Genomic DNA, 16,129 nt, shown 5'->3' with positions numbered 1-16,129 from the left:
CTGTTGATGTCATTTGCGTTTTTCCCACTTCTGAGCCTTTACAGTAGAGCTGCTCTGAACCTTCTTTTACTCCACGTGGTTTCATGGATGAGTTCTCTTTTACTTTTAAGAAAGTGATAACTGAATCCCATATAAATTGTTTCAGAAAGTTTGAGGATTTTTAAAAATCGGTTTCCCTCACTTTATGACGGTAGTGAAATCTTGATCACAAAGCTTGAAAAGGAGGACGGTACAAGGGGCGGACGTTAGTGTGGTGCGGTGTCCCTTATGAATAGAAGAGCAGGAATCATCAAGAAAAAATGGAATCAGATTTAGCGTGTGTGTGGTTTTCAATACTAATAAGACAGACTTACTTTTCGATTTAATGTCTCTGAAATTGGAGTGCTTTTTTAAAAGAAATGGCTTCTAAAATTATAGTTGCCAGTGTATTCTCTCTTGTAGCTGCACTTGACGTAGTGATGCCTCTTTACAATTGGTGGAATTTTAGACTCCGTGATAGGTGGTACAACAAACAAGTATGACCACGTGGGTTTCATCCCAGGCTGCAAGGGAGTTTCAGCATTACAACATCTATTAGTGTAATATACTATATTAGTACATTGAAGGAGGAAAACCATAGAATAATCTCAATACCGAAAATGGCAACAACATTGAATATCCATTCCTGATACTTTTAGCAATTTGGGTGTAGAAGATAATTCTCATAACCTAATACTGAATTTTTTCCCCCTAGTATTGAATTTCTATTGAAAATCCAAGCCAAGGACTGTACTTAATGGCGAAACATTAGGAACATTCCCATTAAAATTGGAAGCACAATAGGGCCCCTGGGTGGCTCAGTCGCTTGAGCGTCTGATTCAGCTCAGGTCATGATCCCAGGGTCGTGAGACCCAGCCCCACATCAGGCTCCTTGCTGAGCTCAGAGCCTGCTTGTGTGTGTGTGTATATGTGTGTGTGTGTGTGTGTGTGTGTGTGTGTGTGTCTCCCTCCCTCTCCTCCCTCCCCTTCCCCTGCCCCCCCATGCTCCTCTTCCCCACTTGCACGCATGCTTTCTCTAAAAAAATTAAAACGAAAAACTTTTTAAAAATTGGAAGCGAAGGAAGAATGATTCTATGAAGAAAATCCCATTCACAGTAGCACCAAAGCTCTAAGGCACCTAAAACCATAGATAATAAAAATTACGGATATAAAATAAATACATAGATGTATAGTTGCTCAAAGATAGCAGTATAGCTATATAGGTAATAAAAGCTCTCTGCAGAAAAAAAATTCAGTATTATTGAAAGACCTAAAAGAATCCTCATCAGTAAGATATAATGTATACTTAGATGGGAAGAGTCTGATTATAAAGACGTCAGTTCTCTTTAGATTAATATATGAAAATCATTGTGATCCCTGACAAAATCTCAGTGTGTTTTATGGACCCCGTTAAGCTAATCCTAGCATTCATCTGGAAGAGCCATGAGAATTTAAAAACTTGGTCTGCTGGTGTGGAGGGGTCCTTATAGAGCTTCCGTAATTAAGTGTGGTGTTGGTCCAGGTGTAGACATAGACACAGGGTCATCACGTATCTAATGTTGCCTGGATCAGTTCCAGATTATGTTGATTGTTCTGGCAGTTGTTTGTAGGTTTCCTTTGACTCCGACGACTGTTCAGGGAAATAGCTTTAGGAAGTTCTGAAAGAAATCCGCTTGATCTGCAGCCTGCGTGGTATTAGAAGTCAGTGGTATTGGGACAGAAGGAGATGGGGCCCTCATCTCACACTACATGCGAACACTTACTCCAGGGAGACTAAAGACTTGAAGTGAAAAGTAAAACCTTAAAACTTACAGAAGGAAATATGGGACGCTACCCTTAGGACCTCGGGGAGAAGGTAAGGGAGATTTCCCAGGACAAAACCCACAAATCGCGAGAATAGAATTGTGGTTGCCAGGGGCTGGAGAAATAAGGGAGAGGGAGGTAAAAGCACAAACTTTCAGTTAGAAGATGAATGAGGTCCGAGAAGCTGATGTATAACATGGTGACTAGTTGATGGTACTGTATTATATAACCCAGCTTTTCTAACAGAGTCAAACTTAAGTGTTTACCAAAAAAACCCACCCAAAACAAAAGTAAACACGTGACGGGTGTGTTACTTAACTCAGCGAGATGTATATGTAAGTCACATTGTCATGTTGTATACTTTAAATATATGGCAGTTTCATTTGTCAATTACATCTCACAAAAGTTGAAAATGGTGAAAAAGACAAAAACACAAATTACAAATTAGAAGACTACATTGACATTAAATAAAAATTTTTTGGGGGGCGCCTGGGTGGCTCAGTCGGTTAAGCGTCCGACTTCAGCTCAGGTCACGATCTCGCGGTCTGTGAGTTCGAGCCCCGCGTCGGGCTCTGGGCTGATGGCTCAGAGCCTGGAGCCTGCTTCCGATTCTGTGTCTCCCTCTCTCTCTCTGTCCTTCCCCCATTCATGCTCTGTCTCTCTCTGTCTCAAAAATAAATAAACGTTAAAAAAAATTTTTTTTTTTACAAATTAGATATTATAAACAATTAGGAAAAACATGCCCACATGCTGAGAGATTTGTAACACGTGCAACCTAAGTTTGAGTAAACAATTCCTGAATATTAGCCAAAACCCAAAGCAAACCGCACACACACAGTGTAAAAAAAAAAATGGCTAAGGATATTAACTGGCATTTTACAGAAGAGGAACGTGAGACGAAAAAGATTCTTAACCTTAATAGTAATCACAGTTGTGAAGTTGAAGACACACAGGGTAGAATTCTAGAATTTCATTTCTGGTTACACAGCCTGGAGATAACGTTCACAGGTAAGCACCAGGAGACATTTATGAAAATATTCATTTCAGAATTTTGTAAACTAGCAAAATAGAAACCTACAACAATCTGAAATTGTTGGAAACAAGCTAATTCTATAATCAGGAGAATTGAGAAGTTCGGTATATGAAGTAGTCCATATGACAATTAAAACTAACAGACTGGAACAATGTGTATCAACGTGGATAACACGTTTCAGAAACAGTATTAGAATAAAACCAAGTTGCACAGGCTACACACAGTTTGGTATCAATTACAAAGTTTAAAGACATTCAGAAAAATACATAGTCTTAATGGTTGCATATATGTGTACTAATAACATAAAATAAACGCGGATACAGTAAACAGGGTAGTGGTTGCTAACCTCTCGGGAGTGGGGGGAAGGAGATGATACGGGAGGGAAATGGGATACTTAGGGAGAGTCAGTACCGTCCTGGTAAATATTTTCCGTTACACTGTTTATTATTTGTTATAAATATAAATGCAATTTATTTGTCTAATTAGGTTTTAATATTTCCTATCTTTAAAATATTAATGATTATGGCGGCACCTGGGTGGCTCAGTCGGTTGAGCATCCGACTTTGGCTCAGGTCATGATCTTGTATTCGTGGGTTCAAGCCCCGTGTCGGGCTGTGTGCTGACAGCTCAAAGCCTGGAGTCTGCTTTGGATTCTGTGTCTCCCGCTCTCTCTGCCCCTACCCCGCTTGTGCTCCGTGTGTGTGTCTCTCTCTCTCTCTCAAAAATAAAAATAAACATAAAAAATATTTTAAAAATGATGATTATGAATCCTTTCACTATTTTCCTTTTCTGTAATTCTTTTAGTCTTCTTAAAAATCTGAGAACTGGGAAGCATAAGAGACTCTTAAAAACTGAGAACAAACTGAGGGTTGATGGCGGGTGGGAGGGGGGGAGGGTGGGTGTGAGTATTGAGGAGGGCACCTTTTGGGATGAGCACTGGGTGTTGTATGGAAACCAATTTGACAATAAATTTCATATATTGAAAAAAAAAGAAATCACAGAAAATATTGAAATACAAATTGTCATATTAAAAAAATAAATAAAATCTGAGAACTAGGGCTGCCTGGGTGGCTCAGTCGGTTAAGTGTCCACCTTTGGCTCAGGTCATGATCTCACGGCCTATGGGTTCGGTCCCCACATCAGGCTCTGTGCTGACAGCTCTGAGCCTGGAGCCTGCTTCCGATTCCGTGTCTCCCTCTGTCTCTGCCCCTCCAGTGCTCACACTCTCTCGATCTCAAAAATAAGTAAACATAAAAAAATTTTGTTAATCTGAGAAATACACCAGGAACAGTTATGTGTAGTAATTATACAGCTTTTTTTTTTTTTTTTGAGAGCACAAGGGTGGGGGGGGGGGGGAGAGAGAGAGAGAGAGAGAGAGAGAGAATCTAAAGCAGGCTTCATGCTCAGCGTGGAGCCTAACACTGGTCTCTTATCTCAGTGACCATGAGATCATGACCAGAGAGTAAAGAGTTGGACACTTAACCATCTGAGCCCAGGTGCCTCAGCTTAATATATATTTTTCTAAAGTTTGTTTACTTAGAGAGTGTGAGCTGGGCAGGGGCAGAGAGAGGGAGAGAGAGAGGGGGGCGGAGAGGGAGAGGGAGGGAAGTCCAAGCAGGCTCCACATTGCCAGCATGGAGCCCAGTGTGGGGCTCGAACCCACAGACTGTGAGATCATGACCTGAGCTGAAATCCAGAGTCGGATGCTGAGCTGACTGAGACACCCAGGTGCCCCACTATCTCTTAAAATAAAAATACAATACATTTTTTATAGTCATCTAAAAATGATTTAGGTAATTTCTAAGGGTCCTCTAGCACTAAAGTATAGTTCTTTGATGTTTCCAAGCAACAGAAGAATATTTTTTTAATATGCCACTCTGACAGTTCAGGGTGAATTCAGACATTGAGGATAATGAAGCCAATTTCCTATAAAAGTTGTTGTTGTTTTTCAGTGCATCTATCCTTTCTCTGTCCTCCACAACAAGTGTCACCAAGCTTTTTCTGTAAAGGGTCAGATAGGAAATATTTTAGGCTTTGAAAGCCACACCGTAGTCAGTGCTACTTGCTTCTGCTGTCATAGTGGGAAAGCCAACAGAGACAGTACTTACAAGTGAATGGAAGCGACTTTATTTACAACAAAACTTTATTTTCAACAACAGGCAATGGGCTGGACTTAGCCTGTGTGTCAGTATTTGCCATATTGTGGTGTATTGCACACAGAAATGTCTTCAGTCCTACTATCCCGATTGTAGATGAGAAAATTGAGGCATAGAAACCTTGAGTGGTATCGTTCCAGTTAAAATGACCCTAGTTGAGGACACAGATCTACAAAAATGTTGCTAAGGCCAATGCCAGAGAGACTGCTGCCTATGTTTTCTTCTAGTTTTATGGTTTCAGGTCTCACATTTAGGTCTTTAATCCATTTTGAGTTTATTTTTGTGTACGGTGTGAGAAAGTGTCCAGTTTCATTCTTTTGCATGGTGCTGTCCAGTTTTTCCAACACCATTGGTTGTATAGAGTGTCTTTTCTCCATTGTGTATTCCTGCCTCCTTTGTTGTAGATTAAGTGACCACATAAGCTTGGGTTTATTTGCTCCCTATCCTGTTCCGTACATCTGTCTGCTTTTGTGTCCATACCATACCGTTTGATTATTACATCTTTGTAGTATAGCTTGAAATCTAGGATCATGATACCTCCAGCTTTGTTCTAAGTAGGTCTCCTCAAGAAAGGGAAACAAAAGAATAAATTATGGGGGCTACATCAAAATAAAAAGGTTTTGGGGTGGCTGGGTGGCTCAGTCGGTTAAGCGTCATACTTCGGCTCAGGTCATGATCTCACAGTTTGTGGGTTCAAGCCCCGTGTTGAGCTCTGTGCTGACAGCTCGGAGCCTGGAGCTTGCTTCGGATTCTGTGTCTCCCTTTATCTTTGCCCCTTCCCCGCTCACGCTGTCTCTCTCTCTCTCTTTCTCAAAAATAAACATTAAAAAAAAAAAAAAAGCTTTTGCACAGCAAAGGAAACTATCAACAAGACAAAAAGGCAACCTGTTAAATGGCAGAAGATATTTGTTAGTGATACGTCCAATAAGGAGCAAATCTCCAAAATACAGAGAGAACACCTCCAGCTTAGTAACGAAAAACCAAACCATCTGCTTAAAACATGGGCATAAGCACTAAATGGACATTTTTCAAGAGAGTCATATAGAGATGCTGACCATGAAGAGGTACCGAACATCACTCATCATCAGGGAAATGCAAATCCAAACCACAACAAGATGTTGCGGTATCCCTGTTGGGATGGCTGGAATCCAAAAAGACAAGAAATAACAGGTGTTGGTGAGGGCGTAGAGAAAAAGGAATGCTCGTGCGCTACTGGTGAGCCTGTAAACTGGTGCAGCCACTGTGGAAAACATTAGGGAAGGGGTGTTCCTAAAAGAATTAAAACCAGAGATACCGTATAATCCAGTAATAACATTCCTGGGTATTTAGCCAAAGAAAACGGAAAGACTAATTTGAAAAGATGCGTGCACCCTTATGTTTATTACAACATTATTTATAATAGCCAAGATATGGAAGCAGCCCAGGTATCCACTGATAGATGATTGGATGAAGAAGATGTACATACATAGAGCGGATCGTTACTTAACCATAAACAGAATGTGATTTAACCATTTGTGACAAGATGGATATACCTGAAGAGTATTATGCTACGTGAGATCAGAGAAAGACAAGCGTCCTGTAATTTCATTTCTGTGTAGATCTAAAAAACAAAACAAATGAACAAAGAAAGAAACAAAAAAACAGACTCTGAAATACAGAGAACGCACTGATGGTTGTCAGAGGTGAGGTGTGTGGGGGGATAGGTGAAATAGGTAAATGGTATTAAGAGGTACAAACCTCCAGTTATAAAGTAAATAAGTCAAGGAAAGAAATGGGAAAGAAAATGACCGTAACCACATGGTAATGGAATTCTTTTTGCATATATGATGTTCATAGAAGATTCTTTTTCTTCCTCACCAGGTAGAATACATTGAGAGGGTCTAATCTCTTAATTTTTCACAAGTTTTACATTGTGATTAGAAAACGCGTTGCTGGGTCTTCTTTACAGGAATCGTTTTACGTATGATTTTTGCCAAGGTTTGCAACACTTTTCCTTATTCAAATGTAGAAACAGATACAAAAACTGGTGTGATGCGATTTGTTAATTAGATTTGGATGCCTTACAAGCATATCACGTAAATTACTACCAAGCGGTGTGTCAGATGAATTTCAAAATCAGCTTTATGAAGTAATGTCTTTGGAATTACTTTGAACTGAAATAATTAGAAATTTATTTAGTATGAGGTCGAGGAAGTGTATTTTTCCCTCTCCAGTTTCACGGCCAAAGGATAGTTTGTTTTGTGTGTGTCAAGACATCGTGGTCTTCTCCGTGTATTGAAAGTAGGCCTAACGTGGTCATACTGGAATCTGTGCTCATTATATAGTTAATTCAACCTGAATGAAAACTGCCAAAAAGTTTTTATCTCCAGGAGAACACTGAAAGTGCGTGTGTTTAAGGAAGTTTTCATATGAATTGGAGCCAGGATTTGAACCCATAAAGTTTAGTCAAATAGGTGTTCTTAGAGTATTGATTTTAAAAGAAGTTGAAGTTTCCAAATAAAATTTTGTCTTACCAAATGAATGGTTCAGTTCCCCCCCCCCCCCACTAAAAATTGACCATATCTATCTTTTCAGGGACATCAAACCTGACAACATACTGATGGACATGAATGGACATATTCGGTTAGCAGATTTTGGTTCTTGTCTGAAGCTGATGGAAGATGGAACGGTAAATAAAGATAAATCTGAAGTCATTTTATCCATAGATCTCCCCCTTGCTACTTGTCCTCTTTATCTGCTTTAGAATCCACGTATTTATAGTAGTTAACTATCCATCCACCCGTCCGCCTGTCCGTCCATCTGTCCTTTTGACTTTCTCCGCGCCACCTTTTCCTACAACAGCATTTAGGCATACTGACTCATAATAGGGTTTGTTTATAAAGTCCTTTGCCATTTTCACTGTGTATGTTAGTGATGGTAAGATTGATACAGTGCGTCTTTTAGGAGAACTTTGTGTCTTTAGAGGGACTGTTGATTGCTCTTGAGATATTTTCACAGTTTTAGAGAAGGGAATGAAGTCGGTCCCAGATGGAAGAAGAAAATGTGGCTCCTTCCTCACCTTTATTTTTTTCATCTTTCTTCCCTAGTTGTCTAGTTTTTGTTTTGAGGGACAATGTTCAACAAATGATTGCTTTAATCAGGATAGCCTCTATGTGGATTCAGTTTTACGTGACCATTTGGTTTAGTTGTCCTAACCCTATATCTTTCAGCTGTTTTCTTTCACTTACATAGAAGTCTAAATGCCCCAATTTATTCTCTGTTTTGTCTTGTTTTATTTTGCTTGCTTTTCAACTTCCTGGCTATATAGCAGAGGTCCAAATGTAAGTAATTTCAATTGGCAGGCATTGTTTTTGAGAGCAAAGGCATGAAAATGTCCTATTATTCTGGATCAGTAATTTGACTTCCGAAAATTTATCCTAAGAAGGTATCTTGAAAAAAGTAGATTATATGACTTCTGCCTCTGGTCATGATGAAAGGAGTGATTGGTACCAAATTGTCCTCTCACTATAAACAACTATAAAAACGTACGTGGGGCGCCTGGGTGGTGCAGTCAATGAAGCGTAAAACTTCGGCTCAGGTCTGATCTCACCGTTTGTGAGTTCGAGCCCCACGTCAGGCTCAGTGCTGACAGCTCAGAGCCTGGAGCCTGCCTCGGATTCTGTGTCTCCTTCTCTCTCTGCACCTCTCCCGCTTGCACTCTGTCTCCATCGCTCTCTCAAAAGTAAACAAACATTAAAAAAGAAAAATTGGTGACAATACCAAATGCTGACAAGAATGTGAAGTCTGTCACTCACACATTACTGGAGGCAATGTGAAACGGTACAGACACCATAAAAAAGCTTAGTGGTGTCTTAAAAAAAATAAGCTGGCAATTACCATGTGATCCAGGAATTGCACACCTGGTGTTTATTCCAGAAAAATGAAAATTTGCATTCCCACAAAAACAGTACATTTATGAATGGTTACAGAAGCTTTATTTGTAATAGCCCCAAATTGGAAAACCAGATGTCCTTCTGATGGTTGGTTAAAGAAACTGGTACAGAGGCGCCCCGGGGGTTTAGTCAGTTAAAGCATCCATCTCTTGATCTCAGCTCAGGTGTTGATCTCAGGGTCGTGCGTTCAAGCCCCGAGTTGATGAATCTTAGACTTCCTGTAAACCTGCCCTCCAAGGGTATCATTGTAAGCTAACCCTTGTTCAAGGAGATCAGGAAGTAGTTTTTTTTTTTTATCTTCTTCTACAAGAATTAGTATCTTCAGAGAAAGATAACAGGATCCGTGCTCTGTGCTCCAACAGCTTACTGACAGTGACCAGCATTCAATCAGAAATCACCAAACCAAACAAAAATGGGGACACAATAGGGATTACGATACAGAGTTAAAAAATAGAAGCAGTCAGGGGCACCTGGGTGGCCCAGTTGGTTGAATGTTTGACTCTTGATTTTGGCTCAGGTCGTGCCTAAACAATTAAAATACAGCCTTGAAGATTGTTCAGATAAGAAATCTCATCAGAGAAAGAAATCAAATAGACCCTTTATTTTTTTAAAAAATTTAATGTTTGTTTTTGAGAAACACAGAGCACAAGCAGGGGAGGGGCAGAGAGACAGGGAGACACAGAATCTGAAGCAGGCTCCAGGCTCTGAGCTGTCCGCATGGAGCCTGACACGGGGCTCGAATTCACGAGCCATGAGATCATGACTCGATCTGAAGTCGGGTCACCCAGCTAAGCCACCCAGGTGTCCCTCAAATAGACCTTTTAGAACTTGAAAAGTATAGTAATAGAAATTTAAAAAATTCACAGGAGGAGGTTAATTCAGGTTAGAGATATGAGAAGAAAGTGCCAGTGAGTTTGAAGACAGGTCAAAAGAGATGATCCAGTCTGAAGAATAGAGAGAAAAAGACTGAAGCAAAATAAATAGAGGCTCAGGGATCCATAGGATTGGAATACTAGAAGAAGAGAGTGAAACAGGAGTAGGAAAACTTTGTAGGATTGGTGATTTTTACCAAATATGATGAAAACATAAATCTAAGAATCTTAGTGTGTCTCAAGTTTATAAAAGGGACCCCACTTGTACACAATTAAGCTCCTGAAAATGAAACATAAGAGAAAAAATTGAAAGCCGCCAGAATTGAAAACATGTTCATACTTTGGGAACATGGTAAGAATAACCACAGCTCTCTTGTCAGAAATAATGAAATGATGTCTTTGCAATGCTGAACGGAAAAAAAATGTGTAAACCAAGAGTTCTATGTCAAGCAGAGATATTCTTCAAAAATGAAGGTGAATAAAAGACATTTTCAGTTACATGAAAGATGAGACATTAATCTCCAGCAGGCCTGGATGCTAAGCAGTGTCCTTTAATCCAAAGGAGATGAATGATACCATTTGCATACTTAGATCGGTGGGATAAAGAATATCAGATATGATCAATAAGATAGGTAGGATAAAGACAGAAGACTATATTTCTTCGGAATGTGCATAAAAGGCATCCGATGACTGTTAAAAGCAAAAATAATAACACTGTCACATGGGGTTATGATATACGTGGAAGTAACACAAACCACGTGAAATGGTCTGTGGAATCACACTGCTCGAGAATACCTGCTGTATGTGAGACAGGAAGTGGGCAGTAGATCGTGCCAGGCATGACACGAGAAGGGAGAAATCGCAGAGTGGTCTTGCTGAGTTGAGAAACCACAGATCAAAGTCAGGAGGCTGTGGCATCAGGAAGTTGTGGATCAGAATTCTAGAGAGGAGAGAGTCACACGGCAGAAGAATTCCCTGGAAAGAGCTAGCGTTTCCCCACTTGCGCATGTTACCCGCCCCTTAGACTCACAGCTGGGACTCTGATTCGCAGCCGTCCAGATCCCTGTGCATCCCAGAATGCAGTGCGTACTGTTTCTGTCCGCAGGAGTCACCCCCGATCAAGTTTATTCCTGAAATCGTGGTGCGTCTTCCCAATCATTCATTCTTTATTGATGACCTCAAAATAAATTTCCTGGACATAACAGCAGGTTTATCCTCCATTTAAAAAATTATAATGAGGGGCTACGACTTTGACTCAGGTCATGATCTCACGGTTGGTGAGTTCAAGCCCCGCGTCGGGCTCTGTTCTGACAGCCTAGAGCCTGCTTCGGATTCTGCCCCTCCCTCCCTCCCTCTCTCAAAAATAAACAAACATTTAAAAATTATAATGAGTAAGCCTTTGTACTAGTTTTCTTTCCATTTAATTTCTTTTTCCTCGAAGCGATCTGTATGTATTTTAAGAAGGGTTATCGTAAAAACTGCATTCCTGTGTCCTGTTCTTTCTACTCTGGATCTCTTTTGCTAGAGGAAGACACTTACAGACTTCTGGCTTTTCTTCTGTCGTTTCTTTTACTTACGTATTTCTGGTTACCATATTTTGCTATTATCTTTTGATTATTTAGTTTTAGATTTTACCTGTTAATTTCCTACCGTGGAAAATTTCCTACCGTCTCATCCAACCCATACACTTTCGTCTTCCTAGTGTAAGTATCACAGTCTTTCCTCAAATCCTATTCAGTTATGATTTTATACAAAATATTGTTCATAGTGCTGCCATGTGGTTTATTTTAATTATAATTATTTTCTTGAACAGCTTTTTGTTGTCCTTGGAGTAAGTGACCACTTTGCCTGGTTTTCTGTGTGATCCTTGCCAGTTTATCCCCAAACTCTCCACCCTGTAATTCCTCTCTCTCTCAGACACATTAAGTCACTTAGCGGTTCCCTTTTATCTTTTGGAGATGGCTACCCTGAGCCTTGCCACCCCCCTTTCTAATCTGGACTGTTCTGCTGGCCTGTCGTAGCACAGTCATGCCACTACTGTCCCACCCCTCCTCATGGGATTAGCTGCACGGCTCTGTAGTGGTACCTCCTCTGTCTCCTGGGTCCCGTGTCTGGCTTTCTTTCCCGCTGGTAGTAGCTGCCTGAGAAGGGTTCTGGGGAAGTAAATATTTTATCATCTTGCACATCTTAAAAATGGTGTCACTTCTACCCTCGTACTTGATTGATAATTTATTTGGGCATAGTATTATAGATTTGAAATTATATCTAGCAGGCCTTGCCTTGTCTTCTAATTTACGGTGGAGACATCTGGCGACGTTCTAGTTCTCAATTCTTCTATTGTAATCCTCCCCACCCCCCACCTTATCTGGAAGCTTGTGGAAAATCTGTTTGTCCCAGGGTTCTGAAATGTTACGATTATATGACTTTGGATAGGATTTATTTATCACCTGGGCAGCTGCCTCAGTTTTAACCTTTCCCAAATTTTATGACTTTCCAAGTCAAGTGTCACCTTGCTTTTTGGCTCTCACCTGCAAGTTAAAACTCTGCCATCTTACTCACTACATGTCTTTATAAGAAGTCAGTTTCTGGGAGAGATGTCCTGCTGTAATTCCTTTTCTTCTCAAATCGTCTCGGCTGTCCTTGGCCATTTGTTTTTCCGTATGATCGTTGGGATTATATTCTTGGTTTGTATACATACGTGTACACACATACAAATACCCCTTCACAAACAAGCTTGTAGACCTGCATTGAATATAGAGGTTGATTTCGGGGAAATTTATGTCCATAACATGGGATCTTGCCTTCCATAAATATGGTGTCTCTCCCCTTTGTTTTAGGTTCTCCTTTATGTCTGTTTTTGAAGCTTTATCATTATGTTCACTGTAAATCCATGACCTTAATTTGTTAAGCTTGTTCCTAGGCATACTGTGGATTTTTGGGGGCGTGGAGCATTACAAATGATAACTTTAAAAAGTTTCCAGTTGAATAGCTTGTTACTTTTGTTGAGGACCAAGTTGAGTTTTGTATACTCATCTTGAAGCTAGCAAGCTCACTAAATTTCTTATTCAAAATAATTTGTAGATTCTTCTAGATTTTCTATATAGACAGTCATATGATCCACAAGTAATAATCAGCTTCGGGCTTTGTCTTCTCCATTCCTTACATATGCTATTTTTTACCCTTATGCAGTGATCTTCAGTCTAGTATTACATGGATAGGAATATTGGGAGTTTCTATGTCTTCTTCTTGACATTAACAGTGTTTCTCCTATAGGGTCAAATTTAGCATGATGTTTGCTGTAAACTTTTGGTGTATATTCTTCATAAGATTAAGGAAATTTCTGTTTCTTATTACTAAGAATATGTTGTTATCGTTGTTATTGTCGTAATTAAATGATTTTTCTGCATCCATCGAGATGATGATATTAGGATGTTTTCCCTTTAATCTGTTAATCTGATGGATGACATAGATTGTCTAATGTTAAGTCATCCATTCTCTGGCTAAACATAACTTTATGATGAAGGCGTATTCATATTTCTGAACAAATTGCTAGGTTGACTCTGCTAATATTTTATATTGTATTGTTACCTGAGATTCATACTTGAGATTGATCATATCTGAGGTTGTGGTATGATTTTCTTTCTCAAATCATTCTTGTCTGGTTTCTGTGGTTGTGTATTTTAGCCTTATAAAATGGACAGGGGAGTAGTCATATCCTCTCCCCTTACCCATTTTGGCTTTAGAGCAGTTAATCTGTAACACAGGGGTTATGTAATTTGTAGAATGGTGGAACTCACTTTTAAATCACCTTTGCCTTAGTGAGGTTTTGTTTTCTTCTTCTTCTTCCTTTTTTTTGTTTTTGTTTTTGTTTTTGTTTTCCAGGCAGATTTTATACTATTGATTCAAACTTTTTAATGGTTATAGGTCTCTTTGGTTTTCTATTTCTTCCTGAGTCAGTTTTGGTAAGTTATTATTTTTTTCCTATGAAAATTGTCTGTTTTCTCTGAGTTTTCTATTTTGTTGGTATAACGTTCAGATTGCACTCTTCTTAGCTTTAAAATCTGTTCCATGTGTAGGGTTTTTTTGTTTTTTTCCACCCTAATGTTGTTTATTTGTGCTTTTCTTTTCCTTTGTCAGTTTGCTATATAATAGAGCATCTGACTCTTGTTCAGTTCTAAATACTTTTCAGGGGCGCCTGGGTGGCGCAGTCAGTTAAGTGTCCGACTTCAGCCAGGTCACGATCTCGCGGTCTGTGAGTTCGAGCCCCGCGTCGGGCTCTGGGCTGATGGCTCAGAGCCTGGAGCCTGCTTCCGATTCTGTGTCTCCCTCTCTCTGCCCCTCCCCCGTTCATGCTCTCTCTCTCTCTCTCTCTCTCTGTCCCAAAAATAAATAAAAGTTGAAAAAAAAAATTTAAAAAAAAATACTTTTCAACTTCAGTTAGAACATTTCTGTGGACCATGATTTTATAGTTATGTGCTTTTTAGTATCCATAGTATTGTATTTACTTATTTATATACAATATCCGCTTTAGAGTAAGGACTATTACATGGGGCTGCCTCTTGCTTCAAACCTCATATAGGGTGAAGGCCCTCTTGTCCTCCTGTATATGTTAAAACCTGAGGACCTAGAACATGAAAACCAACATTCCCCAGCCAGCCCCACTCCTTGCTCTAATGATTATCACCCTGGTTCCCAAACATTTCTTGATTATAGGCTCCTAAGAATTTCTTTTTTTTTTTTTAAGAGCTCATTTATATGTTTATAAAGATGGTTGTTTTGTATTTTATGTAGCATTTTTAAGAGTTTGCAGTGGAAGAGTTTTCAAGTTACTTAATCTCAGGATTGCCAAATATGAAGTCTATTCTAATGATTAACCAAGAATGATACTTTTTTTTTTAGAAAATCCAGAATGTTAGCCGTTATTCTACCCTGAGAATGTTAATTTTTTGATATGCTCCTTTATTTATTTTTTTAAATATGAAATTTATTGTCAAATTGGTTTCCATACAACACCCAGTGCTCATCCCAACAGGTGCCCTCTTCAATGCCCATCACCCACTTTCCCCTCCCTCCCACCCTCCATCAACCCTCAGCTTGTTCTCAGTTTTTAAGAATCTCTTATGGTTTGGTTCCCTCCCTCTCTAACCTCTTTTTTTTTTTTTCCCTTCCCCTCCCCCATGGTCTTCTGTTAAGTTTCTCAGGATCCACATAAGAGTGAAAACATATGGTATCTGTCTTTCTCTGCCTGACTTATTTCACTTAGCATCACACTCTCCAGTTCCATCCACGTTGCTACAAAAGGCCATATTTCATTCTTTCTCATTGCCACGTAGTATTCCATTGTGTATACAAACCACATCTTCTGTATCCATTCATCAGTTGATAGACATTTAGGCTCTTTCCATAATTTGGCTATTGTTGAAAGTGCTGCTATAAACATTGGGGTACACGTGCCCCTATGCATCAGCACTCCTGTATCCCTTGGGTAAATTCCTAGCAGTGCTATTGCTGGGTCATAGGGTAGATCTAGTTTTAATTTTTTGAGGAACCTCCACACTTTTCCGGAGCGGCTGCACCAGTTTGCATTCCCACCAACAGTGCAAGAGGGTTCCCGTTTCTCCACATCCTCGCCAGCATCTTTGTCCAATATGTCATTTGCAGATCTCTTTCCCCAGTCTGTTGGTTGCCTTTTAGTTTTGTTGATTGTTTCCTTTGCAGTGCAGAAGCTTTTTATCTTCATGAGGTCCCAATAGTTCATTTTTGCTTTTAATTCCCTTGCCTTCGGGGATGTGTTAAGTAAGAAATTCCTGCAGCTGAGGTCAGAGGTTTTTTCCTGCTTTCTTCTCTAGGGTTTTGATGAGAACGAGCAATCCTAAAATTTGTATGGAACCACAAAAGACCCCGGATAGCCATAGTAATATTGAGGAAGAAAACCAAAGCGGGAGGCATCACAATCCCAGACTTTAGCCTCTACTACAAAGCTGTAATCATCAAGACAGTATGGTATTGGCACAAAAACAGTCACATAGACCAATAGAATAGAACAGAAATCCCAGAATTACACCCACAAAAGTATGGCCAACTAATCTTTGACAAAGCAGGAAAGAATATCCAATGGAAAAAAGACAGTCATTTTAACAAATGGTGCCGGGAGAACTGGACAGCAACATGCAGAAGGATGGAACTAGACCACTTTCTTACACCATTCACAAAAATTAACTCAAAATAGATAAAGGACCTGAATGTGATCTGCTCCTTTAAAACATACAAAGAATTAATTTTCTTCTACTTTAGAGTACCTTATATGATGTGTTC

General features: G+C 39.7%; 1 protein-coding gene across 17 annotated transcripts in view; it reads left to right on the top strand.

Moving 5' to 3' along the window:
- Window positions 1-16,129, top strand: part of CDC42BPA (CDC42 binding protein kinase alpha) — a 321,704-nt gene that overhangs the window by 139,418 nt on the left and 166,157 nt on the right. For all 17 annotated transcript variants that reach the window (XM_019821471.3, XM_011290821.4, XM_019821472.3 and 14 more), the window contains one exon: window positions 7,585-7,678. In XM_019821471.3, coding sequence (XP_019677030.2) covers window positions 7,585-7,678 — 94 coding nt within the window. The remainder of the gene's footprint in view (window positions 1-7,584; window positions 7,679-16,129) is intronic.

This window comes from Felis catus, chromosome F1 (assembly GCF_018350175.1).
Source record: "Felis catus isolate Fca126 chromosome F1, F.catus_Fca126_mat1.0, whole genome shotgun sequence".
NCBI lineage: Eukaryota > Metazoa > Chordata > Mammalia > Carnivora > Felidae > Felis > Felis catus.
The sequence above is the reverse complement of the archived record's forward strand: the minus strand, read 5'-3'. Positions and strand labels throughout refer to the sequence as shown.